Source organism: Triticum aestivum, chromosome 6A (assembly GCF_018294505.1).
Source record: "Triticum aestivum cultivar Chinese Spring chromosome 6A, IWGSC CS RefSeq v2.1, whole genome shotgun sequence".
Lineage (NCBI taxonomy): Eukaryota > Viridiplantae > Streptophyta > Magnoliopsida > Poales > Poaceae > Triticum > Triticum aestivum.
In genome coordinates, this window is record NC_057809.1 from 257801293 (window position 1) to 257826645 (window position 25353).

The 25353-nt window shown below is 49.9% G+C and overlaps 1 protein-coding gene across 1 annotated transcript; it reads left to right on the plus strand.

Annotated features, from left to right (window-relative positions):
- The first annotated feature begins 5539 nt into the window (after window positions 1-5539).
- On the plus strand, window positions 5540-8359 carry LOC123127397 (U-box domain-containing protein 4). The gene has a single exon (XM_044547084.1). The coding sequence runs from the start codon at window positions 5873-5875 to the stop codon at window positions 8048-8050; it is 2178 nt and encodes a 725-aa protein (XP_044403019.1). The 5' UTR covers window positions 5540-5872; the 3' UTR covers window positions 8051-8359.
- Window positions 8360-25353: the final 16994 nt, after the last annotated feature.

Consider the following 25353-nt stretch of genomic DNA (forward strand, 5'->3'; position numbering starts at 1 on the left):
CTGCTCGGCGCAGGGACGCAGGAGGCGCAGTCGGGGTTCGCCGGACTCCGGCGGATGACGGCGAACAGGGACGGGCAGATCCGGGCATGGCGCCCCCGGATCCGGCGACGACGAGGCCGGGCGGCGAGCGCAGCGGCGTCGCGCGGAGAGGAGGCGAGGAGTGGCGCGGTCGGCGCGGCCGGGGACAGCGTCGCGGGGCGGCGGCGCGCTGGGCTGGCGGCGCGCAGGTGAGGCGAGGCGGCGCAGGGCGCCGGAGAAGCGACGGGCGGGCGCGGGCGCCCGCGGAGCGGCGGCGGCGGTGAGATGGGCTTGCGCGGGCCCGATCTGGGTCCCGCGGGTTGGCGGCAGGGCTGAGAAGAGAGAGGGCGGCGGCGGACAGATGGCGGTCTCCGATTCGCCCAAGGCGGCGGCGCGATTTCGTCCGTCCGGGACGGACATGTCCGGCGGGCGAGAGGGAAAAAGGATTAGGGTTCATCCGCGAATTTCGGGAGGGGAGCATATATTTATAGGTAGAGGGAGCTAGGTGAGTCCAAATGAGGTGCGGTTTTAGGCCATGCGATCGTGATCGAACGCCCGAGATGATGGAGGGGGTTTAGGTGGGTTTTGGGCCACTTTGGAGGGGTGTTGGGCTACAACACACATGAGGCATTTTCGATCCCTCGGTTAACCGTTGGAGTATCAAACGAAGTCCAAATGGCACGAAACTTGACAGGCGGTCTACCGGTAGTAAACCAAGGACGCATGACAAGTCTCGGTCCAATCCGAGAACGTTTAACACCCACACACGAAAAGAGGTAGAAAGGGACACCGAGTGACATAGGAGCGCCGGATTGCAAAACGGACAACGGGGAAAATGCTTGGATGCATGAGATGAACATGTATGCAAATGAAATGCACCTGATGACATGATATGCAATGCATGACATGCAAGCAAAGACAAGGCAACAACAGCGAATAACTGGAAGACACCTGGCACATCGGTCTCGGGGCGTTACACGTATGCGTAATGTCGGTCCGGGCCGCTTCATCCGACAATACCGCCAAACCAAAGTATGACATGCTGGTAAGTAGTATGACTTGTATCGCCCACAACTCACTTGTGTTATACTCGTGCATATAACATCTATGCATAAAACCTGGCTCTGATACCACTGTTGGGGAACGTAGTAATTTTAAAAAAATTCCTACGCACACGCAAGATTATGGTGATGCATAACAACGAGAAGGGAGGGTGTTGTCTACGTACCCTCGTAGACCGTAAGCGGAAGCGTTTATCAACGCGGTTGATGTAGTCGTACACCTTCACGATCTATCCTGATCAAGTACCGAACGTACGGCACCTCCATGTTTAGCACACGTTCAGCTCTATGACGTCCTCGCCTTCTCGATCCAGTAAGAGGGGCGAAGTAGTAGATGAGTTCCGACAGCACGACGGCGTGGTGACGGTGTTGGTGAAGAACAATCTTCGCAGGGCTTCGCCTAAACACTACGAAAACTATGACGGAGGATAAACTAGAGGGGATGGGGTAGTCGGCACATGGCTTGGTGTTTCTTGATGTGTCTTGGGTGCTAGCCCTACCCCTCTATTTATATGTTGAGCCTTGGGGTCGAAACTAGGAGTAAAAGCCTCCACAAAGTCGGTTTCACCCGAAAGGCAAGAGTCCTTCTCGGACTCCAGTGCCAGACGCCAGGGTTCCCGGCATCAGCACCCAGATGCCAGGGACCCTGGCGTCTGGCCCCTGGACTCCGCAAAACTTCCTTTTGCGCTTTCCAAAAACCTTGTGGGCTTTCCCATTTGGCTCAAATAAAGTGTTCTCGTACCCAAACATTTCGGGAAACATCCGGAACCCCTTCTAGTGAATTCTGGAACCTTCCGGAGACCAAACACTATTATCCCATATATCAAACTTTATCTCCGAACCATTCTGGAGTTGCTCGTCATCTCCATGATCTTATCCGAAACTCCGAACAACATTTGGTTACCAACATACATAACTCATAAATACTATATCATCAGCAGACGTTAAGCGTGCGGACCCTATGGGTTCGAGAACTATGTAGACATGACCGAGACACTTCTCTGGTCAATGACCAATAGCGGAACCTGGATGCCCGTATTGGCTCCTACATATTCTACGAAGATCTTTATCGGTCGAACCGCATAACAACATACGTTGTTCCCTTTGTCATTGGTATGTTACTTGCCCGAGATTCGATCGTCGGTATCTCAATACCTAGTTCAATCTCGTTACCGGCAAGTCTCTTTACTCGTTCCGTAATACATCATCCCGCAACTAACTCATTAGTTACAATGCTTGCAAGGCTTATAGTGATGTGCATTACTGAGTGGGCGTAGAGATACCTCTCCGACAATCGGAATGACAAATCCTAATCTCGAAATACACCAACTCAACAAGTACCTTCGGAGACACCTGCAGAGCATCTTTATAATCACCCAGTTACATTGTGATGTTTGGTAGCACACAAAGTGTTCCTCCGATAAACGGGAGTTGCATAATCCATAGTCATAGGAACATGTATAAATCATGAAGAAAGCAATAGCAACATACTAAACGATCGAGTGCTAAGCTAACGGAATGGGTCAAGTCAATCACATCATTCTCCTAATGATGTGGTCTCGTTAATCAAATGAAAACTCATGTCTATGGTTAGGAAACTTAACCATCTTTGATTAACGAGTTAGTCAAGTAGAGGCATACTAGTGACACTATGTTTGTCTATGTATTCACACATGTATTATGTTTCTGGTTAATACAATTCTTGCATGAATAATAAACATTTATCATGAAATAAGGAAATAAATAATAACTTTATTATTGCCTCTAGGGCATATTTCCTTCATAAAGAACATGCCAGTACTGGTATCTTTATTTAATATAATGTAATAGTCCATGAATTTAGGAGCTCAAACTATGATGCTCAAAATCCAGAGCATGCCGCGTTAATATTAGGGCCTGACCATCATGTTTGGTCAGGTCATTTCAATAAATTTTCTTTCGTCTTTTTAGGGAAAATTTTCTTTCATCTTTTTTGAGGGAAATGCCATCATGGTGGTTTATATTTCATGTGCAAACATCGATACATCCTTTGTCAATACATCTACTAGAAAATCCGGAGGCTCCGATTTCCAGACAATGGTTCTAGAGACCTCCGAATTTCTAGCCAACAATTAAATCTACCGTCATATTGGCCTCCCTAGGACGATGAGAAAAATCTATTGAAATAAAATTACGAGCTAAAAATGAGCATTCTTCATAAATTGCCGCTGCCGGACCATGTGAGTTTCCTCCATTTTGCATGATCTCAATAACTTCCATGCAATCACCTTCTACGCAAATTTTGTTACATCCCATTTCATTGGCAAGGAGGAGTCCATCTCGTAATCCCCGTGCTTCTTCCGTCTTGTACGAATGGGATGTTGCTGCATGATGCTGCCACAAAGAAGCCCGTATGGTCCCGCAGAATCGCACCTGTCGCCCCAGTGCCATTGTCACTATCATGGCAGTTTATATTTCATGTGCAAACATCGATACATCGTTTGTCAATACATCTACTAGAAAATCCGGAGGCTCCGGTTTCCAGACAATGGAGACCTCCAAATTTCTGGCCAACAAATCTGCTGCCATATTGGCCTCCCTAGGACAATGAGAAAAATCTATTGAAATAAAATTACGAGCTAAAAACGAGTATTCTTCATAAATTGCCGCTGTCGGACCAAGTGAGTTTCCTCCGTTTTGCATGATCTCAATAACTTCCATGCAATCACCTTCTACGTAAATTTTGTTACATCCCATTCCATTGGCAAGGAGTCCATCTCGTAATCCCCGTGCTTCTGCCGTTGCCGCATCTTGTACGAATGGGATGTTGCTGCATGATGCTGCCACAAAGAAGCCTGTATGGTCCCGCAGAATTGCACCTGTCGCCCCGGTGCCGTTATCACTATCAAAACCAGCATCAAGATTCAGTTAAAGCATGCCCTGCAATGGCTTGTCCCAGCCATGTCTCTTTATTCTGCCCTTCTTTGAATTTGCTCTTGAGATTTTTTTTCGCAAGTGCTAAAATTGCTTGCGCCGATCTAATGAGTTCATATAGTTTCTCACCATGGGTATACCTACGTCGCTCTCACCATAAATACCACCCCACCGTGGCAACAAGGTCATTGCGCTGGACATCACTAACCAACGCCTTCGTTGGGTTCTTAGACATAAACAGATCCGCCATAACTGAGCCGCCCTCTCTATCCATCATGCAAACCTCATTAACCACTGATGCCAAACCAAGCAGGCGTCAAACTTGTTGAACACGCGGGCACAGGAAGAGAGCATGTCAAATGCTCTCACAATCTGAGTTACACAAAGGGCATTGAGAACTAGTTATAATGTGTCTATTTGTAAGAACTCCTTGACATGGGATCGCTCCAAGCAAAGTCTTCCACACGTGGATTTTTACTTTTGATGGCACATTCAATTTCCAAACGGTCCTCCAAACTGGACTAGTACTTGAGGCTTGTATTGAGTTAGTCATCCTCAACTTTCGTCCATGTTGGTGCTCCCATTCTTCATGATAGGCCGAGTTTACCGTAAATGATCCACTCCTATGTAAATGCCAAGAAACAAAGTCCTCCATCATCCCTACAGCCAACGGGATATTCCGAATACGTTGCACATCAATTGGCCAAAACAACTCATGAATCAACTGTGCATCCCACACTCTGTTATCTGCATCAATTAATTCAGACACCTTGGTGATCACAATGTTAGCTCTAGGTGTCATAACCTTTCGAGTGAGGCTGCTTGATATTCATGTGTCCTTCCATATACTTCCTCCGTTCCATAATAGATGACACAATTTTATACTAACTTTAGTACTAAAGTTAGTACAACGTTGGGTTATCTATTTTGGAACAGAGAAAGTATTTATCTGTGACTCATCTCCTACTCGCCATATATTCCCTCTCTTGAAAGTTTGAATGCCATACCAAAGACTTTGTGAAACGTTGTGACGAATGAATTAATAAGGGCATGTACAATGGTGGCATATGGTTACATATGCCCTATGACAAAAAGTAATTTAAGGCACCTACATTTATTTTTTTTCTCCCCAATGCAAGCTACCACTAGTGGGACTCATTAAGAAATAGAAAATAAAGACTAGTACACATGCATCTCTACTTTTTACTTCAACCTTTTCAGCTTTTGTCACCGGTCCACACTTTTTCTCTTCAAACACCCGCCTCCTGGAGAGAATCTCGCTTCCCTATCCAAACCTACTTTACGTCATATCCGATTCTACATGGCATCCAAAGCATCACCTTGAGGCTATGCATTGTACATGCTCTAAAGGGTCGGCAACCAGTGCATCTCCCGAACGCCCGCATCAACGTGGGCCCAACCTGTCAACGAAACTGCGACAGCTGTACTGGGCGGTACGCGTACACCAAGCATTGCCGGAAAAAGAGACAAATGAAGGGCGAAGCGCAGAGGGTTGACATGTCAGCGGCACGAGGCGGGCAGGCCGAGAAGTAGAAAGACCCATCCGTGGTCGGCCGTCCCCTCCATCGCCTTCTCCTCCTCCGACTTGCACGCCACCGATTACTCCCGCCTCTCGCACCTCTGGTCTGGGCAACGCCAACGCCAACGCGACGCGAGCCAGAGAGTCTCTCTCTCCGATCCGATAGAGCTCGCGACCATTTCCACCTCTCGTCGAGCCGCCTCCCTCCACCTAACCTAACGCCCACCTAATCGCTCGTCAAACGCAAGGATCCAAGAAAAAGGGGGGGTGGACCGATTTCGCGTCCATTTTCTTCTCTCTCTCTCTCTCTCGGCCAGAGGGGAGGGAATCGAGGGCGGCCATGGACTCGCCGGCGTCGGCCTCCTCGCCGGTGGAGTTCCTGCTCCGGTGCCCCACGCCGAGGCGGAGGAGGCTGCCGCTGGCCGGCGCCTTCTTCGCGCCCACCGCCCTCGCCGGCGCCTCGCTGCTCCGCGCGCTCGCCTCGCTCGCCGCCGGGCTGCTCGCCACGCCGCGCCCGCCGTCGCAGCCGCGGAACTTCGCCGCGCTCGCGCGCCGCCTCGCGCTGCTCAGCGCACTCCTCGACTCGCTCCTCCTCGACGCGCCGGACCGCTTCTCCGACGCCGCCAACCTCTGCTTCCGCGAGCTCTACGTCGTGCTCTTCCGCGCCGACCTGCTCGTCTCCTACGTCGCCTCAGCCGGCCGCGCGTGGGCGCTGCTCCGGGGCGCCCACCTCGCCGCCTCCTTCCGCGACCTCGACGCCGAGCTCGCTGTCGTCCTCGACGTCATCCCCGCCGCCTCCATCCGCCTCTCGCACGACGCGGCCGGCCACCTCGACCTCCTCCGCTCCCAGTGCCGCCGCCGATCGCCCGCACAGTACCACGACCCGGATGAGGCTGCGCTACGCGACCGCCTCCTCGCCGCCGTCCAACAGTTCGAGCTCGGCCAGCCGCCTCCGCTCAAGTCGCTCCTCTCCGACGTTGGCATCTCTGACGCTGCGTCTTGCCAAGCTGAAATCGACTACCTTGAGGAACAAATCTTGAGTCAAGAAGAGGATACCGACCTCCTGCTCGTCGGTGGTGTTCTCGCCTTGCTCCGCTACAGCCTCTTCTCGCAGTTCGACCCTGGCAACGCAAAGGCGGCCCGGTATTGGCCGTCGGCGGGAAACTTGCAGCGGCTTCCATCGTGGGGCGGCGGCGGCTGCGACGACACCTCCTTCTCGGTGCCCAAGGAGTTCTCCTGCCCGATTTCTTTGGATTTGATGCGCGACCCTGTGGTGGCGTCCACCGGCCAGACGTATGACCGGCCATCAATCATACAGTGGATCGGGGAGGGCCATTCCACCTGCCCAAATTCAGGGCAGGCACTGGCAGACAACCGCCTTGTGCCGAATCGTGCACTCCGCAGTTTGATATCACAGTGGTGTGGGATGTATTGTTTCCAGTATGATTCCCCAGAGAGCAACGAGGGGATGGCCGAATGCGTCGCCACCGCGTGCAGCAGCAAGGCGGCAATCGAGGCAAATAAAGCCACAGCCAGGATTCTGGTCAGGATGCTGGTGGAGAGTTCAGATAGCTCAAAGGCAGTCGCTGCCAAGGAAATTAGGTTGCTGGCCAAGGCTGGGAAGCGGAACAGAGCGTTCATCGCCGAGCTCGGTGCAATCCCGTTGCTCTGCAGGCTGCTCCTGTCATCAGATCAGATTGCGCAAGAGAACGCAGTGACGGCGCTGCTCAATCTCTCCATTTACGAGCCGAACAAAACGCGGATTATGGAACAGGAGGGTTGCTTGTGGCTTATCGTCAGCGTGTTGCAGAATGGCTGGACTACAGAGGCCAGAGAGAATGCAGCAGCAACTCTGTTTAGTCTCTCCGTGGTCCATGATTACAAGAAGATGATCATGAATGAGCCAGGGGCTCTGGAGAAGCTGGCTTGTATGCTGAAAAAAGGGACGCCAAGGGGGAGGAAAGATGCAGTGATGGCACTTTTCAACCTCTCAACTCATGCAGAAAGCTCAGCTCGGATGCTTGAGTCAAGTGCAGTTGTAGCTTTAATCGAGTCACTGAGGAACGACACCGTGTCGGAGGAAGCTGCTGGTGCTCTGGCTCTGCTCATGAAGCAGCCTTCTGTTGTGCATCTTGTTGGGAGCTCTGAAACTGTGATCAGTAGCCTCGTTGGATTAATGAGACGGGGAACTCCAAAGGGCAAGGAGAATGCAGTGTCCGCTCTCTACGAGATATGTCGCCGTGGTGGCTCAGCATTGGTTCGGAGAGTAGCAAAGATTCCGGGGTTGAATACAGTAATACAGAACATCATGCTCACTGGTACAAAGCGCGCCAAGAAGAAAGCAAGCTTGATCGTCAAGATGTGCCAAAGAAGCCAAATGCCGTCAGCAATGTCGCTAGGCACTAGCTTGAGGGTGGTTGATCATTCTTTGGTAGGTAACAGCTCATTGAGGCGTGCTGCGAGCTTTGGCAGTGGAGAGTTGTCGAATCCCGTTTCGATATCAGTGCACGTGCCCTAGGTAATCGCCTTCCAATTGGGCAGCCCCATATATGTCTGGCCAGTTTTGTCCAAAAGTTCTTTCATTGCATGCTCAAAATGAAGGTATACAACATTTAAATCTAAAGGAACTAATACTTGCAATATACTATCACATGTGCCTGTGTCTGTGTGTGGGAAATGTGGATAACTGAAGTATATAATCAATGTACATGTAGAACTTCAGCTTGGTGTTTCGTATGAAGCTTGGAAGGTGTTCTGTTTTTGTTCCATTTTTCAAAAGACTATGCTACTTGTTGTAAACTAGCCGGATAATAATTTGTAGCTTGTATTGAGGCAACAATGGAAGGGATTGTAATGTACTCCCTGCGTAAAGAAATATAAGAGCGTTTAGATCACTACTTTCGTGATCTAAACACTCTTATATTTGTTTACAGAGCGAGTACTACGTAAGTTGTAGTAGTTACAGAGACTTGCACATTGGCAAGGAAAAATAACTTGAATGTCAAGTATAGCTTTGTAGAAGAAATCTGGGTCGAACTTTTTACTCCAAAAGGAGCTTTTGGAAGATTAGGCATCTTTATTCGCTGTCATCAACCTATTATTAGAAGTGACTCATCTACATGTCATGCTCATTGTATGGAGGTGCCTAGAAGACCAACAAGATATTCAAAGGGAAGATGCTAACAACTGTTGCAGGAACACTTTATTTTCTTGGTTTGCAGTCACACTATATTTTTCTTGGTTTGCCAGTCACCATCATTGGGTGCTCATGGCAAACCGTGTGGAATACTGTGTTCGCTGGCGATGGAAATTTCCTGCTTTTCGTCTGAATTATGGAGCACTTGTCTGTTTCCAACTTGCGACCACCACGGTCAAATACTTCTGTTGCAGAGACAGCCTAATTAGTTAGACCGAATGAACTATCTATAGAAGTACTCCCTCCGTTTCAAAATGTTCGGCTTGATTCGTTACAACAGGCGTTTGACTTGTATATATTCCCTTCGTCCGGTGAAGAGTGTACATTTAGCTTTAAAATTTGTCCACAAAAGAGTGTACTTCTATCTTCTCAATGCACTTTAAAATAGAAAAAATATTTCTTTCACATCACATGGTAATTAAGACCAATAACAATATACACATGGTCTTTTTAATTTCTACATGCACTTAACTTATAGGGGGTTAGATAATTAAAAAGGGAAGAGATGGTAGCTCGCACTTTTCTAATGTATTTTTTATTTAACTTCATAATTTATCTTAAAAAATTTCTAGATGTACACTCTTCACCGGACGAAGATAGTATGCTTCAAGTGACATAAAATTGATGTCCGGGAGTAATATAGGTGGTAACATCACACTTATCTAGGTAAAATAGATGATGTGACATGTAATTAATAAAGAAAGAAAGACATGTAGTAACATAGCTAGTTATTATAACATCACACACATCAAGAAAAAATAAGTCTACAACCTAATAAATGAAGTGATGCATGACACAACACATATGTTACTATCCACTGTGGAGGTAGTAAGGCTGGTCATAGTGGAGAGTACTAGTGTCATGCATATGACACTAGTCTAAATTACTACCTTCGAACACGGAGTTTATGCACACGAGCACATATGAGCTCTTTATCGACACAGTTGAACGGTGTCTTGGGATGCGGTGCAGTTAGTTCGTGGGTGGGGTACAGAGTGCGAGTTATAATGATGTAAATTGGGAAATACGGTCATGGGGACCTCTGACTGTCGACAAGAAAGAACGGAGAACCGGCCGCCGTCAGCCTGCGGGAGGCGAGCCGTGGCTCAGGACTATAGCTGGCCAAACGGGCCGGCCCGGCCTGGCACGGCACGGCCCATCCTAATCGTGCCTGGCACAGCCCGGTCTGCCGAGGCACGATTATTATATGGGCCGTGCCGTGCCAGCCCGCGTGCTGCAGCCTGCAGCCCAGGCACGGCCCATATGCTAATCGGGTCGGCCCACAGGCACGCTAGGCCCACTAATCTGCCACCTATTTTGCGCACTGGACGTTTTTTAACCTATTTTTACCTGTTGGACCACATTATGATACATAAAAAACTAAAAAAAAGATAATCGGATCGTGCCGTGCCGGCCCGCGTGCTCGGCCTTCAGGCCCAGGCACGACCCCTGGCGTGCCGTGTGCCGGGCCTGGCCCGTTTAGTACGTGTCGTGCCGTGCCGGCCGTGCTACCGGGCCGGCCCAGCTATCCCGGCCCGTTTGGTCACCTATAGTCGTCGACGTTGTGATCCGTGGAACAGGGAAAACACTTCCCGGCAGTGGTTGGCCTAGAGGTAGTAACTACGAGGTGGAGGGGTGGGAGTGCTCTGCTTCCTGTAGCCACTCCATACCATCAGCGACGTCGGGTCTCTTGGGATCTCAGCCACCGTCGGAAGGAACCGTCGCCGACGAGGAGATGGGATTCCTGATGCAGCCAATTAAAAGGTAACGCACGGATCCTCTTTCCTGCAGTTCAAATTTTGTGATGAATTCCTTCCCTGTGATTAACTTTCCGTTTCCGCATCTGCCGGAGCAGATTCACGGTGCTTGAGGAGGTCAATAATAGCGATGTCCCGATGGCTCCGCTGCATTACCTTGTCGGCGCCACTGCGTCGGGCGAGCTGCAGCACGCGCAAGCCCTAGAGCTGAGCATGGACGGACAAATTTGTGCGACCCAAGCTGTGGTGGTGGCAGAAAGGGAAATTTCACCCCAAAAGGCTTGATTAATGAACCTAGAAAATCCCTCGAATTGGATCCGACTAAGCGTCCGGGCTCTCCACCCGCAAGATCCCAATGTTGTAAGCAACTCCTGAAGATCTCATTTTAATAAAATGAGAAATGAGATCTTCAAGAGTTGCTTACAACATTGTAAAATTCACTCGCAAATCGTATGCGTTTCACCAGTCTTTCAAGCGAGTTGCTTTTTTTTTGAAGCACCACATGCCATTCATATAGCAAACAGGAGTACAACACATGTAGTAGCACCCAGACGAAGGACCCAGAACACACAGGTGTCCAGAACATAAGCAGAAAACACCCCAGAAAAAGAAACAAGATTACAATCAGGCCCTTGGGGGTCCCTGCACAACTCGTCGTCGACGCCCTGCATCGCCCGTCGCGGCCGCCGAAGCACCGTCGAGGGAGAGGAAGACGAACGCCCAACACGCCGTGATCCGACGAAGCACCATCGCATGAAAAGCTTTGTGAGCCGAATGAGCGACCCACCGCGAACGGCGGGTTCGAGAGCACTGTGGCACGTCGGCCGGGACCAACCCCATGCTCGCCGGATCGCAAATCCGCCAACTTCGAACAACAGGGTCGAAGGAGAAGGCCGGATCCGCCTCCCGCTAACCACAATCCCTGCTCCAAAACACCCGCGTACCTGAGATGGCCACCGCTGTCGCCATCGAACAAGACGACCCGCGGAGGCCATCGAACTCCTGTACAGCCATCCTCGGCTTCCCGTCGGCGCTGGAGGAGACGCCGCCGTGACGCGGCTAGCCAAGGAAACAAAAGCCTCGGCAGGGTCGTCGCCGCCGGCACGCCAACCCTGCATGGCACACCATCCTCCCAGATCCATGGCCGACGAAGGACAGCTCCGCGTCTGAAGGGATCTGGAGGAGAACTTATTCAAACTCCGCCGTCGAGCACACCAACGAAGGCGAGCGACGGACGGCCGAAAAACAAAACAGCAAGGCCCTAAGCCTACTGCTATACAGCTCCGCGCCGCTGGATCCGACGGTTTCTCACCCGCCGACGAGCACAAGGCCCTCGACGGGGAGAAATCGCCAGATCCAGTGCCGGAAAACCAGGACTCCTCTGGCCGCCTTTTACTGTAGAGAAGGGTCGAGAGAGGAGCCAGGTGTGGCTATGGCCGAGCCAGCGATGTTTTGGTCCTTCAAGCGAGTTGCTTACAAAATTGTAATGCGATCTTCAGGAGTGCAACATCTTTTTCATCGATGTGGCGACGTGCGTGCCGATTACATACACAGAGCCCCTGTTACCTGAGGTGTGCCTTTTAGATTTATTGTTTTGTGAACCCAGCTATCTTACAGGAGTAGATTGATGTGCGATGTTTATTTCCTGGTACAGAGATAGAAAATACGGCTACACTAGTGGGAAGTGCATAGATACATGAATGCTTAATATAGTAAGCAGACATTGATGGTGAGCTAAAAGAAAATTTAGTAATTTACTATGTTATATCTTCATCATATAAACTAGTGGTTAATTTCATGTGATAAATAGTTCAGGTAAGTTTTATGTTAGGAGTGCGCCAGGTGAACATCTGAATATTGCAGAATTGAGCGCGGATAGGGTTGATGTATCAGAAGTCAATAAGAGCCTGGTTTGGGTATCTACCATCGGAGTTGCTTATGGACTTTGATATGGTCTTTCATATAACTATTAGAGGAAATATGCGATTATCCTAGTTTAGGGTCTTTTATATAACTAGTTTCTGAAGCAACCGATAAGAAGGTACAAACAGCCCCACTCCCACCACCGACCCCACCTCCTTTTTTGGTTCCTTGTAGATTCCATGATCATGATGCCGATCTGAAGTTTGAACCGCTTCCTTGCAGAGCTACGCTGATCGAGGATGTTAATGATAGTGACATCCTATGGAGCCCCTACATTATCCTTTGGCTGCACCGCCAGCGGGGATGGGGTAGAATCAGGCTCCGGCGGAGAGCTTCAACGGGCAGATTTGGGTGGAGGAAGCAGCGGTAGCGGAGCAGGGGGAGGATTCACCGCAGGCTTCGGCACAGTTGGTAGGGAAGCTGGATCTAAGAGCTTTAGGGTGGTCACGCAGGTGGGGAATAAAGATATCCAACCTAGCAATTAGGAGGGCTTCTTGTGATCAAGGGAGTGAAGTATGTATGGCGTTGATTCAAGTTAGCAGGGAAAATAGCATTGGTAGAAATAGCACCCGGGGGCGACAGTAGAATACTGGAAAACTGAAAAATACAAACTACTCCCTCCGTCCCATAATATAAGATCTTATTACATCCAATATGAGGGTGTAGTTTGTTTTGTTGTGCAATCTAGAAAAAATGCAACCTGAGCATTTAGAAGAGAAATGTAGTAGATAGAATATCATGGGGGCTGAAAGTTTCTCTGCTGAAAAGTAGGAACCTGGAAAAGCAGAAAATTTCAACTTATGTTTTTCTATTGCAATATAGACAAATGTCACCCGGACAATTGCAAAACTGGAAATAAAAAGAATGAAACGAGTTTTTCAGCAATTATGGTGCTGACTGTCAGATGACTACTTTGTGTGACTGGGGGCATATTATGTTTCCGAAACTGACAGTCCAAAATGTAGAGTGAGAAATGGAACTAATAAGTACTAAATTTGTTGTATTGGTTGCAAATAGCTAATATGCAAGGCTGTGGTGTTCAGCAGTAAACTTGTGGAGATAAAAAAGGATAAATTGACCGGGAAGAGGTCTAAGGGATAACAACATCTGAATTTTCTTTTGTGTGCATCAAGTTGTGGGACACTGTAGTGACAGCAGGTTGTGTGTGCTGGGTGCAGGGGTTAGAGTGGGAGCTGCTGCTCCGGGGCGAACACCATGTCCGAACCGCAGAAGTGCCTTGGAGAAGGCTTTCCATGGTTATGTGATGAATCCTGGTGAAAATGTCATAGTTTTGACATTGGGGACAAGCTTGATAATGTTCCATATGGATAGACAAGCTCTGTTGACCTGTGGCTACTGCTGAATGTTCTTATGGTTGGCTAACCTTGTCAGTGCAGGGTCGGCCGCTGATACACGCGGCAATGTTTGAGCAAATTGGCCTTATTTTCTTGTGTCCCTGCTTCCGAAAACTAGTGCGGAACCGGTACAAGAACTATGGTGTCAAGTGTCACCATCGAAACAACTGCACCGAAGCTCCCGAAATAAGACACCCAGAAGTCTGATTGAGGTCGCTGGTAAGAGGATAAGAGTTGGACAACTGTTTTCCTGTGATGTGTGCACTGGTTATGTACTGACTTGTTCAGTAAACCTTCTTATGTGTGATTGCTTTTACATGTGCTGTACTACTAGCTGGTTTGATAATTATCCTATGTGAGCTTTAGATGGAGCTGTATTATGTGTATCATTGAAGTACTGGTAAAGAGTGTGATGCTGTCATCTGAAACAGAACTTGCTTGATGCATATTTGAAAATGAGCTCAAAATTCTTGAGTTACCACCTATGGAAGAAGTTGAGAGTTCAGATAAAAAATGGCTACACCTATGATAGATTGCTTGCTGTATTTAGGAAAATCATTGTTTGCTGCATGAATGCTTGCCTTAGTACATGTGTCGTCCGTAGTCTGTTTATATGTGGTTTGGCCATTTGCATATATTCGAATTTTGAACTGCGTGGGCAAACATCAAGTACAGTTCCATGTTCAGCAGCCGGGGGAGACGTGAAAGGTTCAGACATTCACACAACTGTAGTTCCATTTGAGAAATTGCTTGATGGTTCTTTTTTTTCTCGAATATGCACGAGCGTGCATATTATATATTAAAGAAGAAAGGCAAAGATTGCCTCCACCATAGTTTACAAAATTTCCGTTACAATTATCCTTCCCTACGCACTCACCTTTCTAAACTACCAAAGAAGGGTTCCACGTCCCCTTTAAACTTGCCGGCTAGCGACCATATCCTCCCTTCGGACTTGACCCTAGTAATAAGCACATCCATCGAAGGGGGATGCTTCGTCGAACAAAATAGCATTGCGATGCTTCCACAACTCCCACATAGTGAGGATGAAGATAGTATATAGATCCTTGTGCCATAGGTTGTTCGGACCTTACTTATCCCGAAGCCAAACGTCAAGCGTGTCTTGCGCCGTCGGTGTCCAATCCAACTTGCCCAAAGCCTCACAAATCACAGCCCATATGGATCGAGCGAACACACATGTTAGCAGCACATGATTGATCGTTTCCTCCTCCTAGTCGCAAAGAGGGCATGCGTCCTGATGTGTAACCCTCTTCGTGCAAGTCTATCTGAGGTCCAGCATCGATCTCGTAGTGCTAGCCAAGTGAAGAACTTGCAGTTAGAGGGCGCCCGGGATGTCTAGGTCAGCTCCGCCATAGGTGCCACCTCTCGGCCCCAAAACCTTGCCGCATATGCCGACCTCAGCGAGTATCATCCGTTCGTCTCCCAGGACCATGTTACCGTATTTGGCACATCCACCTCCGGTTCCCATGTGTACACACATGGCCATAGGGATAAGAATTCCCTCAAGGCTTGCTCTCCAAGCTCCGGGTCGACATCCATAGCCCAAGAACCATCCTCAATGGCCGGTGCCACATGCTTCATCAGTCTGACGCGTCGAGGGATCATGCAATATATAGTTGGTGCAATCTCCTGCACCCCCATCCCGTTGATCCAAGGGTCCTCCCAGAAAAGGGTGTTTAGCCCACAATGTGCCTCACTCCTAGTGGCTGCCTGGAACCAAAGTTGTGCTTCCGTTGGAACTTTAATTGTGAACTCGCTCCAAGGTCTGCTCGAGTCCACCCGTTGAAGCCATGGCCACCTAGCTTGCATGGCCATATTCAGCCATCTGAGATTTGGTATTCCCAGTCCTCTAGCCCATTTTGGTGCACATACTGAATCCCAGGCGACAACGCAATTGCCACCATTCGCATTAGCCCGCTTGCACCAGAGGAAACCTTTGCACACTTTGTTCATCGTAGCAATAGTTATCATCGGAAGATCCAAGGCCATCATGGCATGTACGGGCATGGCACATAGCACCGATTGGACCAAGGTCAACCGTCCACTCTTCGGAATCAAAGCCGCCTTCCACTTAGGGAGACAATTCGCCATTTGATCCACCAAGTATTGTAACTGCGCCGGAGTCAGCTTCCGTAACGCCAATGGAGGGCCCAGGTATTTGATAGGGAAGGACCCTCTCGGGCATCCTAGCACGCGGCTTGCCATATTCATTTCCTGATCCAAGCACCTTATCGAAAGGGCCGCTGATTTCACCATATTTATCCGCAAACCTGATGCCTCCCCAAAAACCTCAAAGATACGCTTCACAGCCTCAAGCTCTGCTGGCTTGGGTTTGATGAAAACCACCACATCATCCACGAATATGGACAGTCGTTGCCTCATTCCACGAGTAGACAACGGCTCCAAGAGCCCTCTTTGCGTTGCCCGCTCAAATAGCCTTTGCAGCGACTCCATAGTGAGAATAAAAAGCATCAGTGATATCGGGTCGCCTTGCCTAAGCCCCTTGCAGTTGTATATAGTGTCCCCGGGGTCTCCATTCACCATGATCTTGGTGGTAGAAGTTGCAAGAATACCACATATCCATGATCTCCACCTAGGTCCGAAACCAAGTTGTTGCATCACCTCGATCAGGAACGGCCATTGAACGGAGTCAAATGCTTTCGAAATATCTAGCTTGAGTAGTATAGCGGGGTTACACAAGGCATTCATCCTTCGAGCTGTACTTTGTACCAACATGAAATTGTCATGTAAGGATCTTCCCTTCACGAAAGCACTCTGGTGGTTCCCCACAAGCATGATAGTTTCCACACTAATCTACATGCCAGCACCTTCTCGAAGATCTTAATAGCTCCATGCACGAGATTGATCAGCCTAAAGTCCGCCACATCCAGGGCACCATCCTTCTTGGGCAGCAGAGTGACGAGAGATTTGTTGATCACGGCCAAACCTCGAACGTCCCCGTTGTAGAGACAAGCCAAGGCCTTCATGAGATCATATTTTATAATATGCCAGCATGCGGCGTAGAAGCGGCCCGTAAATCCATCCGGCCCGGGTGCCTTATCCAGGGGCATCCCCTTGATGACACCTTCCACCTCCTCATACGTGAATGGCTCCTCTAGCTGCGATAGATCCAGCCGCAGCAAGTCCAACTCATTTGGATTTATAGTGTAGCTCCGGGACTCAGCGGTACCAAATGTCATGTCGTAATAGGCATCCACCGCGGAGGCCACCTCATCCTGGCCAGAATACATGCATCCATTATGCTTGACCAAGCGGTGGACATTCTTGCGCTGCCTATGACTCGCTTGTTAATGAAAGAGCCTTGTGCTACCATCTCCTTCACGCAACTGCAACAAATGCGATCTCTGTCTTGCTATGGTTCTCTCAAGAGAGGACAACCCTAGTAGTTGTTTCTTTAAGCAACTCCGCAAGCCTCTTTCCGTGTCCGACAATGGCCTATTTTCCATAGCGACGTCCAGTTGCTTTATTACCTCCAGGGCAATGGAAATTTGGAGTTTAACATTGCCAATCCATCGAGTGCTCCACCGTTGAAGACTTATTGCCGTAGCTCGCAGTTTATTATGGAGTGTGAGGTACACATTGGACGCCTCGGGCGTCGAATCCCAGGCCCCTTGCACCGTGTCCAAAAAACCCTCTGCCTTAATCTATAACGCCTCAAACCTGAATCTTTTCCTCATACTAATCTCCACATTCATATCCAGATAAGTGGGCAGTGGTCCGAGATCGCCGTCCCTAGAGCGGACAGGAAGCAAGACGGGAATGCCCCATCCCACTAGTTGGAGACAAAAACATGGTCAATTCTCTCTAGCGTGGCATTCCGCCTCTCATTGGACCAGGTATAGCGCCTCCCATTGAGGTATAATTCCTTGAGCTCCAATCTGTTCAACTTTGCTCTAAATCTCCCCAACATTCTTCGGTTAACCAACTCATTGCTCTTGTCCTCCTGCCTAGCTAGGAGATTCAAATCCCCCGCTACCAACCATGGCCCCGCGAGCAGATTCCTAATGTCCACCAAGTCTTGCATGAACTCAATTTTGTCCACCTCATCTTGCGGCCCATAGACACATGTAAGCCACCATGCCTGCTCGTCATTCGGGCACTTAACCAACACGGTCAGCGTATGATTAGTGTAATGTGGGTTGGATATATGGGTGATAGAGTCATCCCAAGCTACCAATATCCCACCACGAGTACCCACCGCCGGCAAGTAGAAAAAGTTTTCATATTTATTTCCGAGGCATTGCCTCACAACGTTCACCGATACAACTTGAAGCTTAGTTTCCTGGAGACAAATGATTGCCGGATTGGCCGTTGCCACCACCTGGTACATCATGTTCCTCCTTGCTTGAGCATTCAGACCACGAACATTCCACACTAAGACTTTTAACAGGTGCGCATTCATTTGGAATGCCCGCACAAACCACATAGCTATACCCCGATGGGGCTGTCCACCAATGGCATCGGAGGAGACTCCCAGCCAAACAAGGCGAGAATAGCCGCAATGTGCTCATTCGAGAGTGGACGTGAGAACAAGTCCACATACATCCATAGCGCCTCCTCGGATATGACTTCGCCTTCATGTGCCAAGCATAATTTCCTGATGAGAACTTGTTGCTGTTTGGTCGCCGCACGCTTGGCAATTCTAGCGCTATGTCTTGGCGTTATCTCCAGCCTTTGCTTCTTTCTAGTCTGGCGTCCCGGGTTAGCCACAGCACGACCAGAAGGTCTCGGCAGCACGAGAGAAACTGGCACACGCAGATCAGCGCAAAAAACACCCAAATCCACGTGAAAATCGCCCACCGGTACGTTTTACATGGGCGCTGGCGTGCATGGCCTCGGATCCTATGCCAGCACATGGCCAGCTTCATGCGGGGCCACCGTTTCCCCGATCCCAGGCATGCATGGTGTGGAAACCCGGGCCTGGCCATCCTCGTCCTCCAGCAGGGCCAGCTGAGCAGTCGCCATAGGCGTGCATGGCCTGGGGGTGTGCATCGGGCTGCTCTCTCCACCTGACAAGATGACCTGAAAAGTCTCCCATGCTTCCACTTGGCCCATTCCATCTGTTACCGTGCATGAAAGCGACAACAGCCGCACAGCTGCACCAACCCCAACAGTTTTGAGATCCTCCATGGTCCGGTCCTCCAGTGGGAATAGCAACCCACCAATCCGGACCGAGTCCACCAAACTCTGCCCAGCAGAGGGCATCGGCCCCGACGCGCCGGGCTCAGCATCCTGCAAAGCACTCTGTCCCATCCCCATGCCATGTCGCCATCTGGCCAATTGCACCGAGGGAGGGGAACCAACGGTCTGCCGCGCCTCGGCCGGGGCCACACAAGACGCCACCTGCGAACCTGACCAACTGGCGGCCCCAGGCCTATCCTCGCCAAAAGGGCGATCCACCGGACCCACCAAAGATCCGCTGGCGCCCGCCTCGCGACTTCTGTTGACCACTGGGTCCACCAGACCAAGCGCATTTTGAACACATGTGCGCGCACCCGCCGGCGGTGGCGCCGCCGTCGAAGACTTCGCCGTATGCACCGAGCCACCACCGGGCCCCTCGGCGCGGCGAGACTGGCCTCCTACACCTCTCCCACCAGTGGAGCCCTGACCGTGGCCATCGTCTCCGGTGGGTGGAGAGGGAGGCGTCGGCTGCGGCAGGGGCGCCGTCCCGCCATCATCAACCATCACGCCCGACAGCACCGAGATCTCAATGGGGTACCAGAACGCACTTGAGCAACGTCCGGCCGCTGACCGTCGACCGTCCGCCTCCGACCAAAGTGTGCGTCGGGGCTCGTCGATGTAGAGAAGACGCCGACTTGGAATCCGCCCGGGCCGGTCCGTGCGCAACCAAACCCTGAAATCCGCCATGTCCACCCTGCTTGCAGTATCCTCGTCTACCCCGACAACGTAGCCCAGTCCACGCAAGATCACGCCGGCGGTCCGCCGGCACTAGGCATGCGCCGGCACACCCCGCAGTGAGATCGGGACGAGGTACGGCAAGGACGCCGCCGTCGCCTGGGCCTGCCGAATCCATGGCCGCAGAGAGAGCCCAAACCAGGGCGCTTCCACATGCCCGGCGCGCACCATGCGCTCCCGGAGGGCACCATCATGACAGAGTACGAGAAAATCCTCAGGGAAGAAGCGCCGAATGGACATCTCCGCCGGTCCAACACCGAACGCGGCATGCATCGCGGACGCCGCCGCGCCCACATCCACCACTGGCCTGGTGCCGACGACGGTGACCAGCACACCCCGTGCCAGCTCCGCCTCGAGCGACCGCGTATCTTCCGCACCTTCAAGGAAGCACACCTCCACCCCCTCATCACAGCAGTCCTCTGGCCGGGGGGGCAGGCCATCTGTGAGTCAAAAGGCGCCGAGAACGCCGGACCTACCCACCGACAACGGCCGTGCAGCGGGCGGCTCACGCACCACCTGGCTCCACAGAGGCACCGCACCCGGCGGCGGGGGCGGCAGGACCGCATGCCAACACAGGGGCGAGGCCGGCGACGGCAGGCGTAGGGGCGATGCCGACGACGCCGGGCGCTGGCCATCCGCTGCCCGAAGCCGCAGAGCAGGCGGCGGGCGTGGTGGCTGCTCCTCCGGAGACGGGCTGCGTGGACGAGTGCAACCCCGCGAGGTGCGGCTAGGCCCATGGCAACGAACGCGAAGCATGGGATTCGTGCACTCCCTGGAGATATGGCCATCGGTGCCGCAGTTGTAGCAGCAGCCGTACAACTCCACCGGAAGCCTGGAGAAGGGAGGAGGACGGGCCGCCGTCAGGACGCGCCTCCGCCCCTCCTACCACCGACGCGGCGGGAAAAAAATCCTGTACGACCGGGTCATACGGTGCCCATCGGGAGACCACCTCCAGCAATTGACATGTGGCAAAACCGGATCTCAAAGCAACAAGGCACCGCAATAAGTGGAATCCCCTTTCCTTCTTCTCGGGTGCTTCTCTGCTCCTCCTGCAGTCCACGGCCGCGCTCCCGGGCGGCCCGGCAGCTCGCCCCTGGCGGCACAACTCTTTTGCTCCTTGCGGCCATGGCAACCCTCTTCGATGCCCCCACTCGCACCACCGGCGATGGTTGGTTCTTCCTCAAGCAAGGGTCACACATCCACAGTGTTTCTTTTCTGGGCTGGATATTTTCTCTCAGATTCCTTGGTTGATTGATTTCACAACCACAAAATTTACATAAAATCAAAGCAATTTATCCTCTAAATAGTTGAATCAGATAGCAAAATCTCAAATCACAGCCACATCAACACTCATCAGGCACCAGGCTTGGTAAACGCTAGTACTTAATTAATCCTGTAGGCTGCCGCTATGCCCTCGTCGCCTTGATGTAGACAGTGTAGTGTCGCCGGACTTGACGCCAGAGCCGATGATGCATGTAGACCGGGGAATCGTTGAGCATGGTTGTGGATGAAGCGCTGGTGGTTAGCACTTAGCGACCTAGCGAGCACAGGAGTCACGCCACCAGCGGCGAGCTGCAGGCCTGTCAAGGATCACGACCGTCGACGGTGGGGGAGAGCAGATGGTTCCAGCGACAAAGGGAGCAGGGGAGTTACCGGGGCGTGGCCGCCGGAGAAGAAAACAAGGAATTATAGAGGATAAGGGGCCTTGATGCTTTGAGATTCGGTTTTGCCACATGTCAATTGCTGGAGGTGGTCTCCCGACAGGCACTGTACGACCCGGTCGTACAGGATTTTTTTCCGACGCGGCGGGCGCAGGGCGCGAGTCTGCGGCACGCGTGGACGCCGAGGCATCTTGATCTGCCATCCACCATGCGCAGGACAAGGCGCCGGAGCACGAGAAGGCCCCACCGCGCCGCCCTGCACCACCGGGCCAAAAGGGGTGCCCAAGATCTGGGGAACGACGATGGTGGAGCGAAGCTGCGGCCGCAGCGGCGCGGGGGGAGGAGAGGGAAGGGGCTCCACATAGGACGAAGGAGGCAGGGGAGCGTCGGACTGCGATAAGAACGAACCAGAAAAGGAGACCCTAGAGGCCATGGCCCCGCAGAGAAGTGGGCGCCGCCGCCGGAGCGGAAGGCATCGCTTTGGGTGGCCGCCGGCGCGGAGCGCTAGGGGGAGCGGTAACTATAGTGCATGTAGTTTGAACCAGTGGGAGATCTTCTTCTCTCCGCCGGCACACGTACTGGTGGATTTATTTCTTGCTTGATGGTTCCATCAGTATTGTCCGGTGCCTCCTCTGCAATCACTAGAGGTGTGGCCAAATTCAGCGATCATGATGCTCGGTCTGAGGTGAGTGCGTAGGCAATATCATCTCGAGTGAGCACAGATCAATTTCATCTCGGATAACAAGCGTTTGTTCGGGGCAACGATTCAAACGTTTTTTTTTTACTGATCGCAAGAGGTAAGATCTGAATCAGACCTTGACTGAACGCATGAGCTGCAATTAATGGCGATGTCTGAGGTCGTTGGAACAGAATCTTGCAGAGGACGGCTCACGTCATGAACGTACTCCCGTCTTTATTTAGTTCGCATATTAGTTTTGGTCAAAATCAAGCTTTACAAACTTTGATCAAGTCTATATATAAAAATATTAAAATATACAATAACAAATCAACAACATTAGATTTATTATTAAATGTACTTTCACATCGTATAGATTTATTATGATAAATGTTTATATTGTTTTCTATAAATTTGGTTAAATTTTACAAAGTTTGACTTCAGTCAACTCTAATATACAGAGTAAATAAAAACGGAGGGAGTATCTCTGGACCGGGCTATCTGAGGGAAACGGCATCATAATGAGTAGTGCCATGATGTGGGCCAGAGGCGTCCAATACCAACAGAAGAGAAATAAAAATACGTGGGCTTGTACGCTAGTGGTTGGCGATTACGGGGCGAACGAACGCACTGGATATCAGGGGCAAATGTGCTCGAGCTCAAATCAGCACTTTCGTTTTCATAGTGCAAAATAATATAGTAGTAGTGTCATAGATGATTTTATTTATTAGCTTATAGACTCATGTTGTCTTGAAAAGCGCTATGGTACAGTAACATATTATGTTACCACTTCTCATTAACTACATGCCACATAAGCAAAATTTTCTTAAAGTGCACTATGTTACTTGCTAAGTTACTCCTACTATGACTAGCCTAACGTAGACTAGTAACATATGCATGTTACTACTCTAAGTTACTCCCCACTGTGACTAGTCTTAAAGTAACTCTAGCAGATCCATCAAATCGGCAGCCTCCAATATGTAATGGAGCGCACTCTTACAATTTTGTTTGGAGGTTGCCGAGGCAATCTGCAAATTTAGATTTCTCAAAATGCCTCTTCATCATGTCCGGCCTCTTCGGGAATCGGGATCCATGCTTTCTTGCTCTTCATTTTCCGCTTCTTCATTTACCTCGTCAGCATCCTCCTCTCCGTGACGTTTCCACCGTATTTAATTATTCATGAGACCGTACATGAGTAAATGAGTATCCACTTCGCCAGAACTGGCCATATACATATTCATTTTTTTTCGTATTTACGACACGGACAACATAACTCTTTGCGAACCTTTTGTTTCATGTGTTCCAAGGCAATTATTAAGAACCCTTTTATACTTTGATCATTACTCCCTCCGTCCGGTGAAGAGTGTACATCTAGAGATTTTAAAACAAATTATGGAGTGAAGTGAAAAATGCATTGTAAAAAGGTAAGCCATCATCACTCTCCTCTTTAATTAACCAATCCCCAATGAGCAAAGTGCATGTACAAATTAAGAAGACCATGTACAACTTGTTATTGGTCTTGATTACCGTGTGACAAGAACGAATTTTTTTACTTTAAAGTGCACTGGGAAGATAAAAGTACACTTTTTGTGCACAAATTTTGAAGCTAAACGTACAATCTTTACCGGACGTGACGAGGGCATGACTACCTTGGATACGACCAAAAATATTGCATACATGCATATTTGTCAGGTGATTTCTAGTGCAAACTATTCAATAATCTATTTATGTTATTCAGAACAAAAATACTTCACACGCTTTTATGTTTTGTCTAATTATAGGTGTATGGGACATTTGTACAATCCACATATGAAGATAAGGAAAAATCAGAAGTTTAGGTTCTGTTTAAAAAGTCCTCTCACGTCAGTTTTGGGCCAAGAGAAGATAGGGTCCAAGTTTCGCACATTCTGGATTCAGATTCGGACTACACAGACATACCTGACTCAAAACGTCAACAACTTTTTCATTCAGACTCCAAATTGGGTGATTCTTTTTTTTGTTGGAAAGTAGATTTCGGGCTCTTTCCAACCCAATTGGAATCACCTTCAAATTCGTCCGAAGCATTGAGATATCAATGAAACAATGTGACGCTGCAGCAGAATCCGAGTCAAACAACAAGTCCAAAGATGTTGCACCACCTCCACTTGGGCCCATGAGCCTTGTACGACCTAGGGTTAGTTTTAGGCTGCCTTGGGACGTCCTTCCACCTCCTTGGCCGCCATCCCTTGCTCCTATATAAGTAGATCCATCTAGTAGCTTTTTCCTTGGAATTTGTTTAGTTAAAAGTTAGCCATTGCAACTTCGTGTACTTCGTTTGTGTCCAACGACCAGACCAAGACCGCTTACGGATCTTCACCATTGTCAATACTTCATATATATTCACAATATTCAGATTGCATTATCATATTCTTGCTTGTTTTTCGATTGCGTGCAGGAATAGACCTTCGTGGTCAGGCTGATCGTGCTTCCAGCATCGTCAGTAACCTCGGGAGATTGGTTTAGCGATTGCTAAGGCCCAACGTCGTGCACATTTGTAGTCGGATCGTCAAAGTCGTCTCCACCGAATCGATAGTTATCATCTCATCGAAAGATCGGGACACCCTCGCCTCTATCGAGTGGTATCAGTTTTCAGGTTGCTCGGTGAGAATTTCCAGTTTTTCCTAGATTAGATTTATTTTCTTACCTATTGTCCAAGAAAAAGCCACAAAAAAGTTAGATCTATTCATTCTCTGTCCAAGCCAGTCTGAGCCTTTGCAATTTTATTTTCATTGCTTGCATAGTTGAATTATCGGTTGCATCGTCGTGTCGAGTTGCTGGTCTTAGTGTCTAGTTCGTTTAGAGTTTCGAGTTCTGTTCACATTAGTCACGTCATCTCTGCATCGTTATCCCTTCCGCTATTGTAGGATCGAAAGTATGTCTAGAGGGGGGGGGTGATTAGACTACTTGACCAAATAAAAACTTAACATTTTCCCATTTTTAGTTCTTGGCTGATTTTAGCTATTGGAGGACAAGTCAAGCAATCATCACACAATTCAAGCAAGCACGCAAAGAGTATATTGGCAGCGGAAAGTAAAGCATGCAACTTGCAAGAATGTAAAGGGAAGGGTTTGGAGAATTCAAATGCAATTGGAGACATAGATGTTTTTCCCGTGGTTCGGATAGGTGGTGCTATCCTACATCCACGTTGATGGAGACTTCAACCCACGAAGGGTAACGGTTGCGCGAGTCCACGAAGGGCTCCACCCACAAAGGGTAACGATTGCGCGAGTCCATGGAGGGCTCCACCCACGAAGGGTCC

Coding starts and splice junctions, on each gene's coding strand:
- LOC123127397 (XM_044547084.1), top strand. CDS start 5,873: ATGGACTCGCCGGCGTCGGCCTCCTCGCCGGTGGAGTTCCTGCTCCGG.